At 44.4% G+C, this 21,409-nt stretch overlaps 1 protein-coding gene across 1 annotated transcript; it reads right to left on the bottom strand.

The window, feature by feature from the left end:
- Nucleotides 1-2,260: 2,260 nt before the first annotated feature.
- Nucleotides 2,261-12,061, bottom strand: LOC131490409 (piezo-type mechanosensitive ion channel component 2-like). The gene is made up of 7 exons (XM_058692718.1): nt 11,920-12,061; nt 11,473-11,565; nt 9,727-9,899; nt 7,757-7,885; nt 6,488-6,567; nt 4,117-4,300; nt 2,261-3,017 (listed from the first exon to the last, which is right to left on the bottom strand). The coding sequence occupies exons 1-7, from the start codon at nt 12,055-12,057 to the stop codon at nt 2,765-2,767; spliced, it is 1,050 nt and encodes a 349-aa protein (XP_058548701.1). The 5' UTR covers nt 12,058-12,061; the 3' UTR covers nt 2,261-2,764.
- Between the last annotated feature and the right edge of the window lie 9,348 nt (nt 12,062-21,409).

Here is a 21,409-nt window from a genome sequence, read left to right on the forward strand (position 1 = left end):
AAGGACGCCGGGCCCCTATGGCCGAGGGTCTGGCTCACCCTGCCCGGCTCCCTGCCTCATTGGGACAGGGACCAGATGAGGGTGAGGGGAACCTAGAACAGGTGGTGGAGGATAGATGCTGAGTATTATGTCTGGCTTCAAAACCAGCTGCGGCAGCAGGGGCCGGATCTCCTGCGTCTTACTCTTCCCTCATAAGGGAACTAAGTCCTCACAATCTTACAAGAAGCCAGCGGGTCTGAGTGGCCCAAGGATAGACAGTGATGGATACTGCAGTCTCCACGAATGCCCTCTGCACGCCCACACGCCCGTGCTCATGGGTCAAGGCTGTGCCCCTCCTTCCAGGGAGTAGGCTCCTGCCTCATCAGAGGTGAAACCCGCACAGGGGGTGGCGGTGGCAACAACTTGCTGTTCCAGCATCCAGTTGCCTTGCCCTTGCCCGGGACGAGGCAGAACCACCCCAGATCTCAAGAGCCCTGAAGGGTTGGGTGACGTTCAGCTGCAGCTGCGTGATGGGACAGCACGTCCCTCTGCCTTCCTTGCTGACCAGTGTAACTCCCGGGACCACTGCCCCAAACGTCCTTGGTCCAGGCCGTTCATTTCGGAGGCCGTCTCCAGAGAACCCAATCTAAGGTGGCAGGCCACTTTCACAAGGAGCGTCTGCTGGGCCGGGGCTTGGAACGTGGCTGGCTACAGTACGACGATCCCTTCCTGTTGTCAGATACGTGGGGCTGAGAGGGGACAGGGCCTGCTGGCCCGGGGGTTCCCTGTCCAACGGTGGCCTGGCCAGGCCTGCGGACCTCCTCGGTGTCTGCTATTTCCACTCTAGCACATGCCTCCCTGGAGGAAGGGCCTCCTTTCTACAATCCTTTATTTCTATCTTTTATATTTCCTTCTATACCCCCTCCCCCCCCCCCCCCCCCACACACACACACACACAGGAAGCTTCTTCTTGAACCCTGGAAATTGCTCTCTTGAAGAGCATTACCATTCTGGTATAGTTTGACTTTCCACTTTCTTCTCGGGAGGATTTCCTACTTCTCCTCTTTCCTAAATGTGTCATAACTTGCTCTCTGGAAATTCCCTTGAGCTGCCCTGTTTTCAAAGAAAGAGTTCACAACCCGGAATACGCACAATGATTCTTCGTGTTGTTGGGAAATCAGAGTGTGGGCCACAGTTTGTGGTCTGAGTTTACTGCTACGAATGGAGGAGCTGATTGCCACAGGGTGGGAAGTACGCTGGCTTTCCCGCCGCCTGAAGAAAAATATGCACCAGTTCTCTAGAAGACACCGAACACCGTCTGATCTCTGTTTTTTTTTAAAGCTCCATATTCCCTTACCATGATTTTTTTTAACTCCTTGTACACAGTATTGAAAATAGTAATTTTTTCCTACTTCACGCAAAGGAGGCAGAATTAAGACTATTCTTGAAATGGCTTTGCAAGATGTGCTTTATTTTAAGTCAGTCCTGAACCCAGACTACATAGGATCATTTTTTTGGACATGTTCTAGTCCATTTAATGACTCCTCAGAAACTGTATTTTAATACAGAATGAAAACTACATTTGAATCATAAATTTTCATGCTACATTGTTATTTAATGAAGAGGTTGTATTACCAATAATAATAATTTAAGAAAAGGCCGTTTTTTTTATTTCCCCAAGCTCAATATACATATTTCTTCCATAACTATGAACTTAAAAAACCCATCTCAGATGTAAAAATGTGAATTGGAATATGTAAACTCTTCGATATACCTGAAAAACAGGAAGGAAAATGTCACATACTGGAAAAAACCATTGCCTTAAATCATCGAAATTGGAAAAAGCGTGTTGAGGGATGGGGAGAAAGGTAGAAGGGCGTTCATGACCTCAGTTGGGAAAGAGTTACAGAGTCAGAGATTTCCACACCCAGCTGGGTGCCATTTTCATGCTTCTACTTGGAGCCTGTGTCTGAGGAGGAGCAGAACTCTGAAGCGTAACAGCCACCACGGAAGCGAGTCATTTGCTGGGCCTCGACAAAACCGGTGTCCCCATGTTTGTTTTGCTGCTTTTTTTTTTCTTTTTTCCTGAGAAGTCACTGGTGTTTAATGGAAAGATTTTTTTTTTTTTTTTTTTTTTTACTAGTCTTCAGTTAAGATAAGGCAGTAAGAGTGTCACTAATGTTAACTTTTTGCTTAGAATGAGGCTCGTTCGTCCACTGGTATCTTCATGGGTCTTTGGCTCCCTCTCTTGTTCCCCCCCCCACCCCCACCCCCACCCCGCCCCAGAAATCTCTTCAGGAGTTTCAGCCTCCTATTGCTATTGCGTATTTTCGGGGCGTGCTGAGGCCCATCTGTTCTCCCCACAGCAGCTTCCCCGTTGGCAACAGGGTGCGACCTACTGAACTAGAGCCTCTCTTCAGGAAGTGTGCGGGCTCCGCACAGAAAACCATGGGCAACTTTCCTTTTCCCTTCTTCTCTCCTGTTTCTCTGAGGGAGGAGACCCATAAATGATTCCTTTGCATCGTCAATCAGAATGCAAGACACTGTTGACTATATCATAAAACAAATAGCCCTGATTTTGGAGAAATGGAATTACAAATAACATTTTCAACAGTGCCTTCATTTACAAGGTAGCTTAGACTGCAGAAGGAAGTCAGCTCCTTTTGACCACCTGTCAGAAGAGAAACCACTTCCATCCAACTAGAAATGCTTAGCTCTTATGAGGATATTGTGCTTTTTTTTAAATTCAAATGTTAATTTGATCTGCAGTCTGTGTCTTAAAGCATCAATTTGTTTTTTCTCTAGTCCATTTGATCATGGTTTCTGGTGAGCGGTACAGGAATATTAATTTGGCATAGAGATCTTCCTCGAGTTCCAGCTCCCCTGTCTCTCGAACTAAAAAAATATCTGTGCACAACTTCAGAATTCGGTCCACATTTGGAAGCTCTTCAAACATGATGGAGTGAGAAATCCCACTGAAGAATTCACGGACAAATTTCCCAATCACAAGGACAACCGAAGCATACAATCCCATGATACTGGGGGGAAAAAAAAAGGTAGCTAGAAATTGTATCTACCAGTTAAACACAGTTAATAGAACACATCTAAAAGAAAAAAATAACAAAATTTCTCTAGAGTTTTTCCCTTTGGTGAAAACATTTACTCTGTTTATTAAAAAGGTAATTCAGGGGCACCTGGGTGGCTCAGTTGGGTAAGCAGCCAACTTCAGCTCAGGTCATGATCTTGCGGTCTATGAGTTCAAGCCCTGCATAGGGCTCTGTGCTGACAGCTCAGAGCCTGGAGCCTGCTTTCGATTCTGTGTTTCCATCTCTCTCTCTCTGCCCCTTCCCTGCTTGCTCTCTGGCTCTCTCTCTCTCTCTCTCTCAAAAACAATAAACATTAAAAAAAATTTTTTTTAAAAAAGGTAATTCATATTCCTTGTGTAAACACACTTTATACATTACAGTGCTGTAAGACTTGAAAAATAAAAGTGTCAAAAAAATCTCAATTCTGGAAACAACCAATGCTAGTAGTCTCATGCATGAACTTCAGGGGGTTTTACTGCAAATATTATATAAAGAAACCACATAATATACTTGATAGAAATGCAATTGTACTATATATACTTTTCTGCACCAGCTATTTATGTTAATACTATAATTCTGCATAGACATTGACTTCTTAACAGACTTTCATGTCTTGTAGGGGATGCATGTGTCTTAGAATGTAAGCATCAGAACACGGTGAAATGATAGCATCAGACCATTTTGGACATTGGACCATGTCCAAAATTGCGATGCTTGACTGAGCATCTGCTCAGGTCAGAAGGCAATCTATACGGAAAAGAGATAACCCTGCACCAATTTCTAAGTTTAAACATCGAATTACATCAAACGTAACAGGAAGACGTGGAGTCAAGAAACCAGAAATATGACTTCTAGTTCTGTCCTTAATGGTGTTATTCACCCCAGGAATTTTGACTTCTTTGGGACTCTGGTTCTTGAAGGGCCAATGATCTATGAATTTTAACACTGCAGCTGTTAAGTTCAAGAATTTTAGGAAGGTACAAAGCTTCCCATCAACTTTATATGACACAGAAGTAGGCTCTTGTGACTGCTAACTGAAATGCGTCCTTACCCATAGCCAGCCAGGAACCTCAGACTGGGCGGGCTGACTTTGTCATTGAAGACCACCAGTTCCAAGGCCTGAGCGTGCTGATTGTATATTCTGTTTCCAGTCAGGTTGAGAACCCACCACTCACTGTTAGATTTAGTTGTATTGTCTCTGGACAAAATGATGGTGATATTCATGAAGTTATTTTCTGCAAGACGAGAAAAATGAAACCAAGTTAGCATAAGCATATTAAGATTCAATGCACGCAAACAATTGTCAGATGGCAGAACCTGATTACCACTATCCGTAGCGTGTGATGCCAAGATGAGTAGGGCACATGTTAACGGTGTGAGTGGAGAAAGAAAAGTGGGCCGCAGGTGTGCATAAGGTTTCTCCTTGTCACTAAAGAGGACGCTCACTGTTGCTAAGTGAGCATGGCAGCCATATCACAGGGAGAGAGCGAAGACCCACGTGATATATACGTGAGTATATACGTGAGTATCACACGTGCTTAATATACGTGAGTATATTTCTTTGCTAATAATTCTAAGCAACTAGTTAGACATTTAAAAACCCAAATCACTGACTTTTTATTGACTTGACTAATCCAATCATATTACTAGCATTTATTGAGTGTCTTCTGGGAGGAAGGCCCTCTGTTAGGTGATCAGGGGTTACAGAGTTGAATACAGCACAATTCCATATCTCAATGGGAACAGGCCATGTACATGAGCACAACTTATGGGCACGTGGCAACCACTATTAGACCTGTGTTGACAAGGAGAGAACAATTCTGGTTGGTAGGATCCATGAGGGCTTCCCAGATGAGACGACTTCTGAGTTGAATTTTGCTGAGAACATCAGTAAAGTGGAGATGGAGAGGGAGAGGAGGTTATTTCAGGAAGGATTGATGGCATGAAGCTCAGGAAAGTTCTGAAAACCCATGATGTGTGGTTAATGATTGCTTGTGTTGGAGCTTAGGGTGAATATAAAACAGTAAAAGGGCCAACAGAAAGCTTGGAGTTCTCTGTGTAGGCCTTTCTAAGAAAATACCACCACTGCCAATGATAATACGGCCTCCACTGAGAATCATGGTGGTGGACTATAAACTCTGTGAGGGTGGGGCCCGTGGCTGCATTATTTCCTGCTAAATTCCTAGATCAAGGGAATCTAGGACAGTGTGTGGCAATGTAAGTCTATTGGATGGATGGATGGATGGATGGATGGATGGATGGAGCATGAGGCAGGAGACTCACAAAGATAAAGAAACCCCTCCTCAAGAAGAATGTGAGCCACTGAGAATGCTCAGGAAGAAAAAGAACCTTGGTTCTGAAGTCTAGAGCGTTCTGAAGGGGGACATCTGGCCCATGTTTGGATCTAGTTTGTCCACGTACTGGTTGTATAACCTTTGCTGAGTAATTCACACACTGGGCCTTGGTTCCCCCTTTGTAAACTGGTGATAACCACCAACGTACGCTAAATAGGCCTTATGGTAAAGATCAGAGAGAACTCAGTAAAGCTAATCAGAGAAGTTGTTGCATTGGCAGGACCTGAGAACACCAAGACCTGTGGTGTGGGGAAGGGGGCCTTCACAGGCTGAACCTCGTGAGGAAGAAATGCATAGAGATGTGGGGGCCCGCCCCCACTTGTCTTCGGAACCTCTATGCTGCCTCTACTTCTTGAGATCTCCATGGGGGCGTCTACCTGTTTACCTACGCAATCTCCATCTTTCCAGCTAAACATGAACCATGTAGAACCTCGTCTCCAGTGCCTGGCATACTGCCTGGTGACAATGAGCAACCCATGCTGGCAAAGGAATGAATGTGACTTGGATATATACTGCACTGTCCTTCTTCTTTTACCATCCATACCCATCTGTTCTTGTCCAGGCAACTGATGAAGTCAAACAATGCTTCATAATTAATGCTTAAGAATTCCAAAGCATCATCTTACTACCATCTCTGTTATTTGGGGTAAATACAGTCCCTAGGGACTACTGTTGATACTTAACGACCCTTGGGCTGAATCACGCACATTTCCTGCTACCTTTTTATTGCTCTTATCGTGGGGCCTTCATATTTAATACTGCATGAGGCCATTTTCTGCCCAAGATATGGATGTTAATAGAAACAAGTAAACAGACTAAGGCACTAAATGTGGATTTAAGCCCATCAAGTTCTATATCAATGAAAACAATGAAGAATATGGCTTCTGGTGACTGACTGATTCCTTCTGGCTGTGGAACGCAGCTGAGAGTCTCATGCTTCCTATAAGCTCTGTCTCACAGAGACAGAAAACTGGAAAGAAGCTCGAGAAAGGTTGAAAATGCAAACTGTAGAAGTTGAATAAAAGAAGGTTAAAAAAAAGTTCTTAAATAATTCCTTCTCAGCCTTACCAGACAAAAGTTGCTTTATAGGTTTTGAATTCGAATCACTAGGTGCTTTCACGTAATATGGGTAGATCTTTTCTATAGTCCTGTATGTTAAAAAAAAAAAAAAAAAGGAGGGGAAGTGTAATTAAGTTTTAGTTGTTTTACCCACATAAAATTGATTTTTTTGTTGCTACTTTGACCTCATATCAAACGATAATGGTGAATCTTTGTATATGTATACAATGTGATGTCATCGCAATTTATGGGTTCCATTATAACTAGAACTCTCTGAAGCCAAAAAAATTTTACCTGTTTCTATTCGAATACTCAAGTAAACTCTGTACATGAGCAGTTTATGACTTGAAAACTGCTACAGAGATTTTCCATGTCTGTGACTGTTTCTGAAGCAAGGGACTGTTTTCTTGCTAGGATCTAGGTCTGTACTCTCTCTCTCTCTAGATATATCTATAATCAAGTGGAGAGCATGAATCTATCTAGGACAAGACTGAGGCTTGAGGGGAGAACTAGTGGCCTGGACCTAACCCTCCCTCTGCCAAGGACAAGCTAAGTGACCTGAGCAGGTCGCTGTGTCTTTCTAGGCCTGCCTGTTCTCTCATGAAATAATGGGGGAGGAACTGACAGTCTTTGAGGTTCCTTCAACTTTAGTGATTAACAAAGGCTGTCTGTCGTAGGGAGCACGTCTGAGGACTGCATCATGTCGGCTTATATTCACTGCATTAAAGTGGGGCCAAGGCAGACTGGAGGTCAGAACTAGGCATTGGCTGGTGGACGTCTGGAATACTTCATTTAGTGGTTTTGTACCAATAGCACTTTTTTTCCCCCTCCTGCTTAGAATCTAGACATCACAGCTTATATCTGTTTGAAGTGGAGTACTTACATGGCAGGAGAATATATTAAGATGTAGATCCCCCCCCCCAAATTTCCTTTTACCCCTTATCTTCCCCTCATCTCCCATCCATTCAATGACCCCAGGCCAGGAGCAATAGTAGAAGAGGGGTATCCCAGGGGCTTAATCTGGCTTTTGGTGATTATGGTCAGATAAGAGCAAAGTTTGCTACCCAGGAACAAGGTCAGTACTCCCAGGGCTAGGTGGACAGAGTACCGGGGGAGGAAAACAGAGCTGCCTTAACGTAACACAATGAGGCCTCCAAGTAGAGATTCACTTGAGTTACTGAAGAAAGTTGCATTTCTGGTATACGTGAGTTTGCAGATGCAGATTTTGTACCAGATATATCCATCAATTAAAGCTAATTAACAGGAGCAATCACTTACACCGGTGTTCTTGAACTTTCCGTGTTGTTGCCGGCTATCATTTTAGCTATATGCTCTCGTGTGGTATTTTTAAGAGGAAAAGAAAGCTTATCGGTTGCAATTTCTGCCTTTGCACCCAAACTCATGTTTCTGTGAAGAGAAATAAAAAGGCTCAATGTCAGTGATTACTTGGAAGTCTAGAAGAGACGTTCAAAAATTCACTTGACTCTTCATTTTATTAATCTCACCAAGTCTTCTTTGGATCCACAACTGTCACCCCCAACCTTTTCTGTCCACCTCACCTTTACGTCCAGCTTCTTAGACAACCAAGTTAGTAAAGCCCGGGGAGGCCACAAACACCTTTAAAACAGATGGCAGGTGAGAGGGCAGAGTCTGTTGACTAGAAGAGAAACCGTCTTGATGCTCTGATAATGAGTTTCTGAAACACTTTTTTATATTAATCTAGTGAGGTTAGTCTCCATGGTGACTAATAGAATCCATGCTTTTAAAAGAATGTTCCATCAAGAGTTGATCTTTAATGTTGTTATTATTTATTATTATTATTTTGGTAGCTCTTCAACGAAAAGGCTAGAAAGTGAATTTTGGCAGTACAGAATTTCATGTGAGGAATTTGGGATGTTCTAAAGGAGAAAATAAGATGAAAGAAAGAGTTCTTTCAATTTTGAACAGCCCCCTTTCAGATATTTCTTTACTGTTTCTTTGTAAATTCACTTTAGATTAGAGAAGCCTTCTTCTGTACCTATCATAATTCTTTCTTAATTTTATCCTAGAAGCCAGGAACTATGAACCCAATGAACCTATCACTTGACTGCTGGCATAGAATCCTGAATCACAAGACTATGACAAATACAAACAAACAAACACTAAGCCAACCAACTAGTGTATTGTGTTGAGGTTCCCCGATTGCTTCACTAGCACATTGGGCTTCTGAATGCAAGAACTTTTCATAAGACACGCTCATGAATGGATAAGGAAGATGTGGGGGGTGTGTGTGTGTATGGAATATTACTCAGTGGTAAAAAGGAATGAAATCTTGTCATTTGCACAGACATGGATGGAGCTAGAGAGTATTATGTTAAGCAAAATAAGTCTGTCAGAGAAAGAAAAATGCCATATGATTTCGCTCATGTGCAGGATTTAAGAAACAAAACAAGGGAGCAAAGGGGAAAAAAAGAGAGAGGCAAACCAGTAAAGGGACTCTTAACCACAGGGAACAAACCGACGGTTACCAGAGGGGAGGTGGGTGGGGGGATGGGTGAAATAGGTGATGGGGATTAAGGAGGGCACTTGTGAGGTGCACCGGGTGTTGGATGGAAGTGAAGAATCCCTATGCTGTACAGCTGAAAGTAATATTACCCTGCGTGTTAACTAACTGAATTTAAATACAAACTTAACACAGATCAACAAGTGCAGTAGTGGCCACGTGCTGGCCATGGGCTCAGGTTAGGTGAGAAGGAATCTCTCTCAGCTCTCCCCATCTTGGGACTCCCAGGCTGCTCTCACATCTCCTGCTTAGAGAAAAGATCTGACAGGACCTCCCTACGTTGGAGGGATTCGAGTGAGAATTCGGGTTCCCGAGACTGCCAATTCTTTATTGCTCAGACCAAATCTTAGATCAGGGAAATCTTACAATCATCCAGACCATTTCATTTTATAAGTCATGACACTTTTTCTTTTTGCTTTACCTCTCTCTCTCTCTCTCATTCACAAAACTCACTGCCAGCCTCTCTTTAAAAACTGGAGTAGAAAAAAGGAAAACTAAGAAGTTCTTATTTTTGTCAGAGATTCCTAGGCAAACTGTTATTTAGTAAACACAGATGTTAGCTGTAGCATCGAATGAATGTTCCCAAAGTGTAATGTCAGCTATAAACCACATCCATCAACTTTTTCTTTACTTCTATCCACCCACCCCCACCCCGAGTTTAGATTGGGGGGAAAGGGGAAATTATGCATGGAAATACAGTAACTACCTCTGAATACTCCATGAAAAAACAACAGAGAAGCTACTATTGGGGTCCATGAGTTCGCTTATCATTTTCTGCTTACTGGGAGGGCTGATGGTCCACAAAGAATTTGAGTTTCCTTCCAGTTCTGCTACAGTTATGTCTTCTTTTTCATAATTTTCCAGAAATTGCATAGCACCCTGTATGTGCACAAATACACATGCATAAATAGATCATATATATGGTGATGTACAAATAAAATTAAAAAAAAAAATGTTTGTTTATTTTTGAGAGAGAGACACAGCGTGAGCAGGGGAGGGGCAGAGAGAGAGGGAGACAGAATCTGAAGCAGGCTCCAGCCTCCGAGCTGTCAGCACAGAGCCCGACGTGGGGCTCGAACCCACCAACTTTGAGATCACATAACCTGAGCCGAAGTCAGAGGCCCAACCGACTGAGCCACCCATGTGCCCCCTGTGGTGATGTACAAAAACAGTGATTACTCTTCTTTGTAACTGGCTACATGAAGGGGAATTCTTAGTAAGGAAGGGCAATTTTTACAGTGCACGGTCTTCATGCTCTATCGCACTATTCTGTTCCCCTCCCCACAGGGATGGGCAGCCCGAGTGCCGTGGAGCAATCTTGGTGATGTTGCCGCGCCAATACAGCTATGGGATCATCCCAACTCATCAATAAAGAAAAGACAAATGACTTGGTGTCATTTTCCTCCCCATTAAGAAGGAAATGTATCAACTATTGGGGTGTTCCCTCTCACCACCCAGTCAAATTTAATCCACCCACAATATCCTGGTCCTGTCTCACAGCTGCACATCCCTCAAGATTAGTTTTGGCAGTGTGCATTAGAGGCTGATAATTTTATAAAGGAGATAAGCATCTGTGTGCCTAATCATTTTCTTTAAATACAAAGTATTATTTGTAAGGCAAATTTTAATTCTGAAAGCTCGATTTATCATGTGATTAAAAGTTTGTAATGTAGGGAAGAGAATACATCAGCCACAACTTTACCACCAGGGCATCACCGCTGTGATATATGGTAGGACATGTAGATTTCATTTGTTTTAATTTAAAAAATAGGAATGTGTGTCCTTTTTCACTTAGGTTTTATCTTGAGAAATGTTCACGCCATGCAGAGTCTCTGCAATGACTATTTTGTATTATGAAAGACGCTGCTCGGAAAATATTCAGACGACATAGCACGTAAATAAAATGCAAAGCGGTGGTCCCCTTCTCCCACGCCGACCGCCCTAGGGAAGCCAGTGCCTATCAAATTCACTTGATACATTTGCTATAACTTATTTAACCGGTCCCTAGTTATGAAGCCCTCAGTGGCTTCCAGCTTTTACTAATGCAGAGAATGCCAGCACAAGCAAGGGCCTGCATAAAGCTTTTCCAACATTTTGAATGACTCCCTTAGTATAGATTCTCAGATTAGACCTACCCATCAAAGGGGTCAGTATCTACTACAATTAAAAAAAAAATTAAAAATATGAAAGAGGACCTACATCTGTTAAGCTTACATTAAAATGTCCCGAATTACAATTACGTTTATTAACACATATCCAATGATACGGACATAATGGCTCAGAGTATCGAAGGGGCCAGTGGCCAGAAATGCGCTGCGAACCCCTGGTAACCCCTGACAAGTCCCTCCCACCACCACAGGCTACAAAAGAGGAGTGAACAAAATGACAAGCAGTAAGCTCACCTTTCGTCTAGAAAGGTCTTCACAGAGCTCTACTACATGCATGTACTTACAGTGTCCCTAGAAAAAGCTTTCATAAATTTATTAAACTTGGGCTGATCCATAACTTTCAACTGGCTTTGCTGTGCACTCATTGTGAAAATAGGCTGGAAAACAAAGAAACAAGGTGCCGTTAGCCCTCCAAGGCCCGTCTCTGCGTCCTGGGTTAAAAGAACAATATTTCCGCCGCGTTATCACCCCCCCCTCCCCCCCCCCCCCCCCCCGGGCACCCGAGGGCAGCTGGCCTCAGAGATCTCTTTTTGAAGTGATTACCCAACCAGAACAAAACGATTCTTTCACTGTCTTCAGTGCTTTACTTATCTCATACATCACGTATTTGCTGACCAGCCGAAATGTAGGGAGGAATGTGGAGCACCAAAGCTAACTCCACATCCTGTGGCTGTTTATTGGGAAAGGCGCCGGCAGGTGAGTGAGCCCTGGGGGAGATGCACAGCGGTTACCTGGTACCCTCCCAGGGTGATTGTGACCGAGACGTCCAGGGGCTGGTTGATGACCCCCGCCACAGATTTGATCAAGGACATGAAGAGAAGGGGAAACCAGACAATGCAGATGAGCAGAACGATGATCATGCCTCCCATGCCATACTTAACCACTTTCTTCTTCTGCCCCCGGGGCTGCGGGTATCTCTGCAACAGAGGGGTCACACCGGGCTCAGGCTTCTGGCCCCGAGAAGCCGGCGGGGTCTGGGTCGGGGAGGAGGGGTGCGCGCTCTTGCCGCGGGACCCGACTGAGTCCTGATTCTGCTCAGTTCGCTCAGGTCACTCTACGAAATTAAGTAGTGATGTGAAGCTCTAATGAGCACCCAACACGTCCCCATGGTGGTGTCACGAGGGACCAATGGACCCGAGGGACTTTCTCCTTAAAACTGTGTTGGTTTTGGCTGGTGATGAACCTATGGACCGATGGATCAAATACCGCTGAACAAAGCCTCTGCTCTCAAGGGATCATGTGGGAGAAAGACATTTTACTGCAAATTCCTGAATATTCCAAAGCTGTGCCTATCAACCACCTGCTCTTGGCGGGTGGAAAAAAGTTTCTCACTTCATTCATGACACATGTTGTCAGAAGGCAGTGTGGTTCAAGCCCTGCAATAAGATCTGTACGGTCAGAAGAGCCCTCTCTCTCGGCCGCCAGGACTCCACGCGGGTCCTCAGCAGGGGCTGTGCTGAACACCAGGAACTGGGGGTGGTGGCAGAAGTGTGCGTCACGTGAGGGACCTGCTCTCTCCTACAAAAGCAGTGCGTTTGGTAGGGATGGGATCACTTCCATCAGCTTTGTTAGGGACCCACCAAGCACTGCTCCTAAGCAAGGCACCAGGAGCCAGCTTTGCTGTCCGGAATCAAGAGGGCTTCAGATATGCGCGTGTAATCCTGGCTTAAATGTTGCTTCTCCGTGACCTTTTTGCCTTCCAGGGTCAGCCCCTGAAGCTGGGCTGCACACACAATATGGGGGTTACCCCCACTCCCCAGCCTGGCTGTGAGATTTATCCTGGGGGGCACAATCCCTCAGGAGGCAGCCATTCATTTCACTAGAGGTGAGGTAAGGAAAACTCATCCACATTCTGCCTGCAGGCGCTGAGCTCATGTGACAAGCGACAAACAAGGACAGAGGTCTGGGAGCCAGCACTGCTACAATGGCTCTATGGGCCCTGGCCGTCCGTGATTGCTGAAGTCAGGCCTGGAAGTATAGGGCGGGGGCTGGACGGGGGTGGGGGCACAGGAGCCAGTATGGGCAGCATTATGGATTCTGTGCTCAGGAGATAGTGCCTCTCAGTGGCTGTGCTCCGAGTTAGGGCATGATGTTCAGATCCAGCACTGTATTTCAGTATCTTTGCGCTGGAATTTGAGGCCACTGATTATAATTTTCTATTGCGAAAGAAAAACTGCAGTATTGGAGAATTTCAGATATATATTCGCACACACACAGGCTTGCTTTTTCATCTTTTTCTCCGGGAGGCAAGTTTAGACAAGCGGCCTCTCATCCTCACGCAGGAGCGCTCAGGCATAAGGTGGCGAAGTGTTTTGTTGGTTCAAGACTTTTCTCTGCTAAGAACAGCCTGGGTCTCTTCTGACTGTAGTGGTGCCATATCGGTTCCTCTCCTGGAGGCCACCCTTTGAGGCTCACTGCTAAAATCCCCAGAACCTCCCCCTCCGTTCTCCCCCTTCTCCTGCTCAGCCCCGGGGCAGGACACGGCCAGGACCTTTGGACCTCTCTCTAACTCTGAGGCTACTTCCCCCTTCACCTTTCAAAGGGACCGTCCCCTTCCTGTCCTGCACTGCCTGTCACCCCTTTCCTGGGTAAGTCAATGCTCTTCTGGGTCTCCCAGTTTGCATAACCTTCCAGGCTACATTTCCAATCAGCTTCCTAAAGTGTTTTGGGACGTGGCTGCCTGGAAATCATTGGAAACGAGGACTGGGACCCAGTGGCCTGCATTTGTGTGTGCTCCTGTGCCAACACTCTGCCTTTTAGGAAATTGTTCTGGCTTCATAAAGTGTGTTCATAAAGGCCCTGGAGCACAGCACATTCGACTTGGAAGAATCCCCAAGAAAAGTTACTTAAATTTTTTCTTTTAACATTTATTTACTTTTGAGAGACAGAGTACGAGCAGGGGAGGGGAAGAGAGAGAGGGAGACACAGAACTTGAAGCAGGCTGCAGGCTCCGAGCCGTGGGCACAGAGCCCGACACGGGGCCCGAACTCACAAACCGCCAGATCATGACCTGAGCCGAAGTCGGACACTTAACCGAATGAGCCACCCAGGTGCCCCATGAAAATTTACTTTTAAAAGCAGCTTACTCTTCTGCTTTATACTGGACAAGAGACGGTCACTGGTAACATTTCTGTCTCTGATGGGACGGAGTAAAAACGTGTGCCAGATTCGCTTGGACTCCCCTGACACTGACCTCCCACACACCTAAGTTTCTCAGCAAATTGTACTACGTGTGATTTAAAAGGCTCTTATTCTGAAATAGCCAGCGACTGAGCATAAGATAGAAGTATATATTGAAGTAGAGGTGATGCATGTATCACCAAAGGTGATACACTGAAATGAGGCTTTTTATTTCTTGAAGATAAAATGACAACAATAATCGTAAACACTTTGTGGGGAGGAATGCTTCGTGTTCTAGGGCACAGCAAACCCTGTCCTTCACAAGGATGACGGGCAATGGCTGTGACTTCCTCACTAGAGTATTAAGAAGGTTGTCGGGGCGCCTGGGTGGCTCAGTCAGTTAAGCATCTGACTTCAGCTCAGGTCACGATCTCACGGTTTGTGGGTTCGAGCCCTGCGTCGGGCTCTGTGCTGACAGCTCGGAGCCTGGAGCCTGCTTCAGATTCTGTGTCTCCCTCTCTCTCTCTCTGCCCCTCCCCCGCTCACGCTCTGGCTCTTTCTCTCTCTCAAAAATGAATAAACATTAAAAAAAAAACTTGAAAAAAAAAAGATGGTTGTCACCTGTTGGCTCAAAGGCAGTGAAAAGCTTGTAAGAGCTAACAAATGGGGCAGACACAGCTGCTCCCATGAAAGGTGGCCCTGTGTCGATGTGGGACAGTAACGCGAGCTCTGATTCAGAAACCCCCACCTGAGGACTCCCCTCCCATTCATCCAGAGGAAGTAGTATCTCACGGTTTCCAGTGCTCAGTGGACAGGCTCTGGGTTTTAGGATGCCGTCCTTCCCTCCTGCTGTCAACAGATAAGTTCGTCTACTTCATGCGGAAGCCAGGCTATGTGGTGTGCAGTCGGCTCACCACATCTTTCCCCAGCTTCCCGTAGGATGGCCACTCCTCTTTGCCACTTCTAACTTATTCACCCACGTCTCTGGTCCCACGCTTCCCAAGGCCCCCACCCAGACCTTTATCCTTTGGCTTCCATGCTAAGAATTTCTCTTTTTCTTTTTTTCTACTGTTCTTTTCCTTGCCATCTACAGAGGTTCAGATCCTCTCTATTCCGAAATTACCCTCTCCACTTGCCTGTCTCTTGAACCGCTTCTCTCTCGGGCCTTTCTCTGGCCTGTGCCTGCTCCCTCTGGAACAGCAGCCACAGGATGACCCTGGGCAAGTCTGTCCAGCGACATGCAGCCCAAACTGCCGACCCGCAGAATTGTGAGCAAAGAAAATGGTTGTGATTTTTAAAAGTTTATTTATTTTGAGAGACAGAGCACGAGCAGGGGAGGAGCAGAGAGATCAGGGGACAGAGGACCTGAAGTGGGCTCTGTGCTGACAGCAGGGAGCCCAATGTGGGGCTTAAACCCACATGACCTGAGCCGAAGTCAGAGACTCAACCAACTAAGCCACCCAAGTGCCCCCAAAACGGTGGTTATTTTTAAACCACTAAGTTTGATGTAGTTTGATAAGCAGCAATAGACAACTGATATGATAAACTGCTGAATGAATAGATCTAGGACGTACGCTTCCCAGCACAGAGGTTTCGGGATGTAAGTTCTCCTCTGTGTGACGGTGTGTATGTGGACACCTCTGGGCAGCGGCCACCTCCTGAGGCAGCCAGTCTGTGATGGGGTAGCTTTGACTGTTAGGAAGTTCTTCAGATGCCACTGAAGCTTACTAGAGCTTTTGCCAACCTGTCTCAACTCTGTTATCTTGCGTCTTCCAGACAAATTCAAACTTTCCCCCTATTTCCCACTATTTCAAGTAGTTAAAAGCGGCTATTATCTTTGCCCCCTTCCATTTGTTTTTCTACTTCCGACAACAATGCTTGGTTCTTCCCGCTTTTCTTCATTGGTCATGATTTCTGGATGCTTTATCGCCATGACTGTTACCTTCAAAGTCCCTTTGGTAGAATATCTGCCATATTCTGTCATTTTATCAGCTTCTCTGCTCCTTACAAATGAGGACAAGCTAGCAGATTTTAAGTTTACTGCCAGCCCTGTCTCCTTTACTCTCACAAACCCCACAAATACAGGAGCCGCAGGTCAGTGGGACCCGTGATTAGGAAACTGGAACTCCAAGAAGCAGCAGCAGAACATACTAGAAATTATATACACTGGAGGGAACTTTTTCAAGGAGGGTATTATCAAGAAGAGAGAAAAAAATGGTATACTTTCTACCACCTCAGCCAATGCTTGTTGAGCATTTCCATTGCTGTTATGACTCCTGTTTCCGACGTTAAGCTTTTGCAAAAAATCCAATAAATAACAGTAATTGTAACCGTATTCAAACTTTAATATTCAACTTAACAGAATAAGCAAATATTTGCACTTCGATTTCCTTTGCACAAGGAAGTTATATTGTCCCTTCGCTCGTCACGAGTGAATCAGAGGGTGAGCCTGAGTCCAAGCCACCTGACCCCACTTTTCTCCATCCTACCACATTCCCTTCTGCTCCCAAATGAGCCATTTAAGAATTTTGGGGTCACAGAGCAATATATCATTTCTTCTTTTAAAAATAACTACAATATAGGCTGGCCAAAGAAGAACACATCTGGATGCCATTGCTGACTAAGGCAGCAGTGAGTCCAAAATTCCCAAGTCCACTGGGGTGGAAACCAATGGGACAGTCACAGGTCCTCACCATCTTTGCCCCCTGCCTCCATGCATTTGGCCACAAAGCTTGCAGAGATTCACATGAATCTTATACCCAGCCTGGATGGAAGGGAAACGAAAAGGGGTAAGGCATTTTTATTGGATTACTTTTTCAGACTCCCGCCAACACTTCAGGATGAATATGTGAGCGTAGATGTCCTCCACACAGATCCAGCTGGAGAGGCTCAAGGTCGTGTCTGTCCACACCCAGTCCATCACAGCCCTCAGCTCAGTCAGAAAGGGAACGAGGCGGAACCTGCCAGAAACCACATCTTGCTAGAGAGGCTAGAGAGGGTGGGGTGGCCCCCGTCATCCTCCCAACCCCGGGAGCTCATGTAGTTCCTTATCGTTTTAGCCCCTATGACTTGGGAAAAATTCTCAAGGTGACCCTTATGGTAAAATTAACTTGGAATACAACTGCTTCTCATCTTAAGTCAATGTATGAATTAGTATTTTCCATTCTTTTTTCTATTTTTTCTTTTTGCTGATGGTCTTAACAAATTAGGATTGCCTTTTAAATAAGTTTGAAGGTGTCCTCTCCCATGTCTCTCATCAAAGTCTTGTGGTTTTCATTGCCCAGATCTTTTCATTTCTTCGGTTAAATTTATTTCTAAGTATTTCATTGTTTTTGGTGCTATTATGAATGGGATAGTTTTCTTTATTTTTTTTTTCTGATGTTTTGTTTTTAGCGTATGGAAACACCATTGATTTCTGCATGTTGGTTTTATGTCCTGCAACTTTACGATGAATTCATTGATTACTTACAACCGTGTTTAGGTTGATTCTTTAGGACTTTCTACATTTAAGGTAATATCTCCTGCAAAAAGACCCATCATTTTACATTTTAAAACATGTATGTGTTTATGTTATGAGAATCTGTCGGTCGCGGGATTATTGAGTACTGGGGTTTTGTTGTTGAATGAGCGAGGAAAAGTTGTACACCTGATACGTGAAAGCTGAGGGGAGATGAGAGATGTCAGAGGGAGCAGGACATGGGGTTGGGGGCACACAGTAGACTTAGTAGACGGTGGACTGAGTAGCTGCCTCAGGTTAACAAGATTCTGGCCTTACGTTCTCATATTTGGGAATGGGTTGGCGTGGGCTCCTCTCTGGCCTAGGAACTATTCCCTGTTTCTTGACTAACACAGAGCTTCTCCCAGCTGGAGACCTAGGTTCACCCTAGGCTCTTCAGAGCAGCTTGGGTTATACTTGGAAATTCTCCCCTAGGCCACTCAGCTCTGCCAAGTGAACACTAATCCAGCCCATTTTTTTTTTTTTTTTAAATTTTTTTTTTTCAACATTTTTTTTTTTTTTATATTTATTTTTGGGACAGAGAGAGACAGAGCATGAACGGGGGAGGGGCAGAGAGAGAGGGAGACACAGAATCGGAAACAGGCTCCAGGCTCCGAGCCATCAGCCCAGAGCCTGACGCGGGGCTCGAACTCACGGACCGCGAGATCGTGACCTGGCTGAAGTCGGACGCTTAACCGACTGCGCCACCCAGGCGCCCCTAATCCAGCCCATTGAAGAAATATCAGGCCATACACAGAGAACACCACTAAGTGACTGACCGAGCACACTCAACACCTCTTCTGTGACTAAGTCACCTGTCGCCAGGTCTGGTACAACCAAGGAGCCAGCGGTGCCATGAACAGCCTCACCTTCCGGGCTGTGGTATGATCTTCATTGGAACAGAGAGGAGATACTACCAACGAAATTCTTACACGGAAGAGCCGATAGGGCTTGTCTAGTAGCTAACTTACTACCAGGGACAAGCAAGTCATGTGGCATTCAGGTTGACGTTAGGTGGAATAAATGGCCCTCTTCAACGGAGGAACTCATTGTATATGCAAAATTCCATGGGGATCTTCAAATAGTACAAATGCCGAATTTCTGTTCCATTGTGCCCAGAAATACATTAATACCTAAGGATCGTGTATCCCTGGTTTTCATCCTGAAATGTTAGCACAGTAATTATGCAGGACCCAGTAATAGAAAATTAACCCATGTGGCTAATTCTAGAACACTATGCTGACCAGGTGTGTGGCAACTACACCTAGAAAGGCTATTTCAAGAGGTGTATCTGTCTTTTGCCAAAAGTCGTAAGAGTTCTGTGATGATCTAAATTGCCACATCAGCCTTTTTTCACCTTCCTGTTTCTTCCCAAGGAAACAAGTGCCTTTCTATTGCCAGCCTCCCCTCTGTGAGTGACTGTGACAACACAGAGTGTCCTTCCTTACCCTTGAAACAAGAAGAGGTTGACATAATTGTAGCTCTTGGTGAGGAAGTTTCCAAGGACTCGCGTTGGGTAGCCGCAATGGATTTGGTAGGCAGACAACCCAAAGTAAACACATTTCACAAAGTACCAAAGCTGAGCGACCAGGTTCTGGCTGAATTTCCTAAAGCGCAAAAACATAAAAGTGAAATAATGGAATATTCTTCTGGTATAAGAGCATACCAGTTTAGGATTCAAAAAAAAAAAAAAAGTCGAATTGCCCCTCTGGCAGGTAGAGCCAGTTCAGTCAATTGTAAGGAATTCTCTGCACCTCGTAGTAGATCACTTCGAAGGCAAACAGTAGGGTAAGAAAGTCTAATAATTAAAAAAAATTCTACAAATGGTGCCTCCAATGTGTTAGTGCATAATTCAGTTGTTTAGGCCATGAATAAACTAATTTCTTTTTAAGCGAATTTACTAATGAACATTTTCTCACAATGTGAAAGATGCTGCTACTGTGATCCAAATTAAAGTTCATCAAAAAGATGTATTTTTTTTTTTTACTTCAAAGGACCTGTCATTTGGAAGGTGTAGGAGGAGGTATCCTGAGGAATGAATTCCCCCTTTTTTTGCTATCCATCTATAAAGGCAGGTCGTGGATTAACAAAGTTTCAACACCCTTGGTTCCAGTTGTGTTTATAACCTATTGCGTTTGTTCCTCAAGCCATCATGCTCAAGACATCTGTCTTCATTTGAAGACTTTCCCTAGCTCTGAAAATCTATGATTCCATGATCTCACATTCTTTTCTCCAATGACATCTTCAGCAGTCGAAATGCTAGTCCCTTTTGCCAAGACTTCTGTACCATCTTCCCTGGGTTTAAAGTTAAGAGCAACACTTAAAGCTTCCTCTTTATGTTTCAGATTTGTCATCTTAACTTTTAATTTTGACATTAGAAGAAGACGTGTTATTTTTTTTTAAACTGAAAATACTATTTAGTTGACCAGATCTAAGAACCAGCCGGGGATGCACTGGCCTATGTATCTCAGGGACCTAGGGACCTCTACGTGGATCTCAACAACTGGAAATCTTAAAAGTAGTTCTTAGAAGTGTCTTCCCCTGTAGAGAAACCAGCTTTGGTATTTCAGGTCCTAATGTGTTAAATACACTTGACCATGATCTAGCACTTGACAAGTTATTAATAAACATATCAGAACTTTACAGAGAGCCAATATCAACTATTCCTTCCCTTTCCCTTTCTAGGGACTGTCTCTATTGGTGTAATAGTAAGAAAGAACATTCTTTCAGCTTTCCAGGGAAATGTCCTTGGATTTTACAAATAATTTATATGAAAACTGCATGAGGAAAAATTGTTATCTATCAAAATTATAATCAAAATTACAAAACTGTGGGGCGCCTAGGTGGTTGAGTTGGTTGAGCGTCCGACTTCGGCTTTGGTCATGATCTCACAGCTTCTGAGTTCAAGCCCCACATCGGGCTCTGTGCTGACAGCTCAGAGCCTGGAGCCTGCTTCGGATTCTGTGTCTCCCTCTCTCTCTGCCTCTAACCCACTCTCATCCTGTCTCTGTCTCTCTTAGAAATAAATAAACATTAAAAAAAAAGGTTATAAAACTGTGTTGTCTTCCATCCCTTATAAAAGGACCAACCCATGTTGTGATGAGTACCGGGTGTTGTATGTAAATTTCAAAATCACTAAATCATACATTTGAAACTAATATTACACTGTATGTTATGTTAACTAACTGGAATTTAAATAAAAACTTGAAAAAATAAATGAGCATTTCCCTTCCTTCAACCTTAAAGTGAATCAACTTGGAATAAGTTAATCAGTAAGTAATCCTGTTAAATCTAATAGGAACATTAAGGTTGTCCCACAGTGAAGGACTTTTTCTTTTGGTGGTCTCTCCATGCTTTATTACTAGCAGCTGGAGTTATGCCTTACTCACCAATCTGTCCCCCATGGCACCAGCCACACAGCACTTTGTAGACTATAGGCAACCACTGAAAGTTTGTGGACTAAATAAATCACGTGCCCACGCACAGAAAAAATCACTTATCAGATGAATTATTTAAAATATTGGAGCTTCCTGATGCTGAATATTATAACTGGTAGCCATAATTTTTTTTTCTGTATAGTTTCAACTCCTAATCTGTTCCTTCTC

Source organism: Neofelis nebulosa, chromosome 11 (genome assembly GCF_028018385.1).
Source record: "Neofelis nebulosa isolate mNeoNeb1 chromosome 11, mNeoNeb1.pri, whole genome shotgun sequence".
NCBI classification, from domain to species: Eukaryota; Metazoa; Chordata; class Mammalia; order Carnivora; family Felidae; genus Neofelis; species Neofelis nebulosa.

Bases quoted from the DNA above. Each gene is read 5' to 3' on its own strand.
- LOC131490409 (XM_058692718.1), bottom strand. From the start codon at position 12,057: ATGGGAGGCATGATCATCGTTCTGCTCATCTGCATTGTCTGGTTTCCC. The intron at 9,900-11,472 runs GTAAGTACATGC...GTGCACATACAG, and splicing joins AAGCTTTTTCTAGGGACACT to GGTGCTATGCAATTTCTGGA. The intron at 6,568-7,756 runs GTAAGTGATTGC...TTTAACATACAG, and splicing joins GAAAGTTCAAGAACACCGGT to GACTATAGAAAAGATCTACC.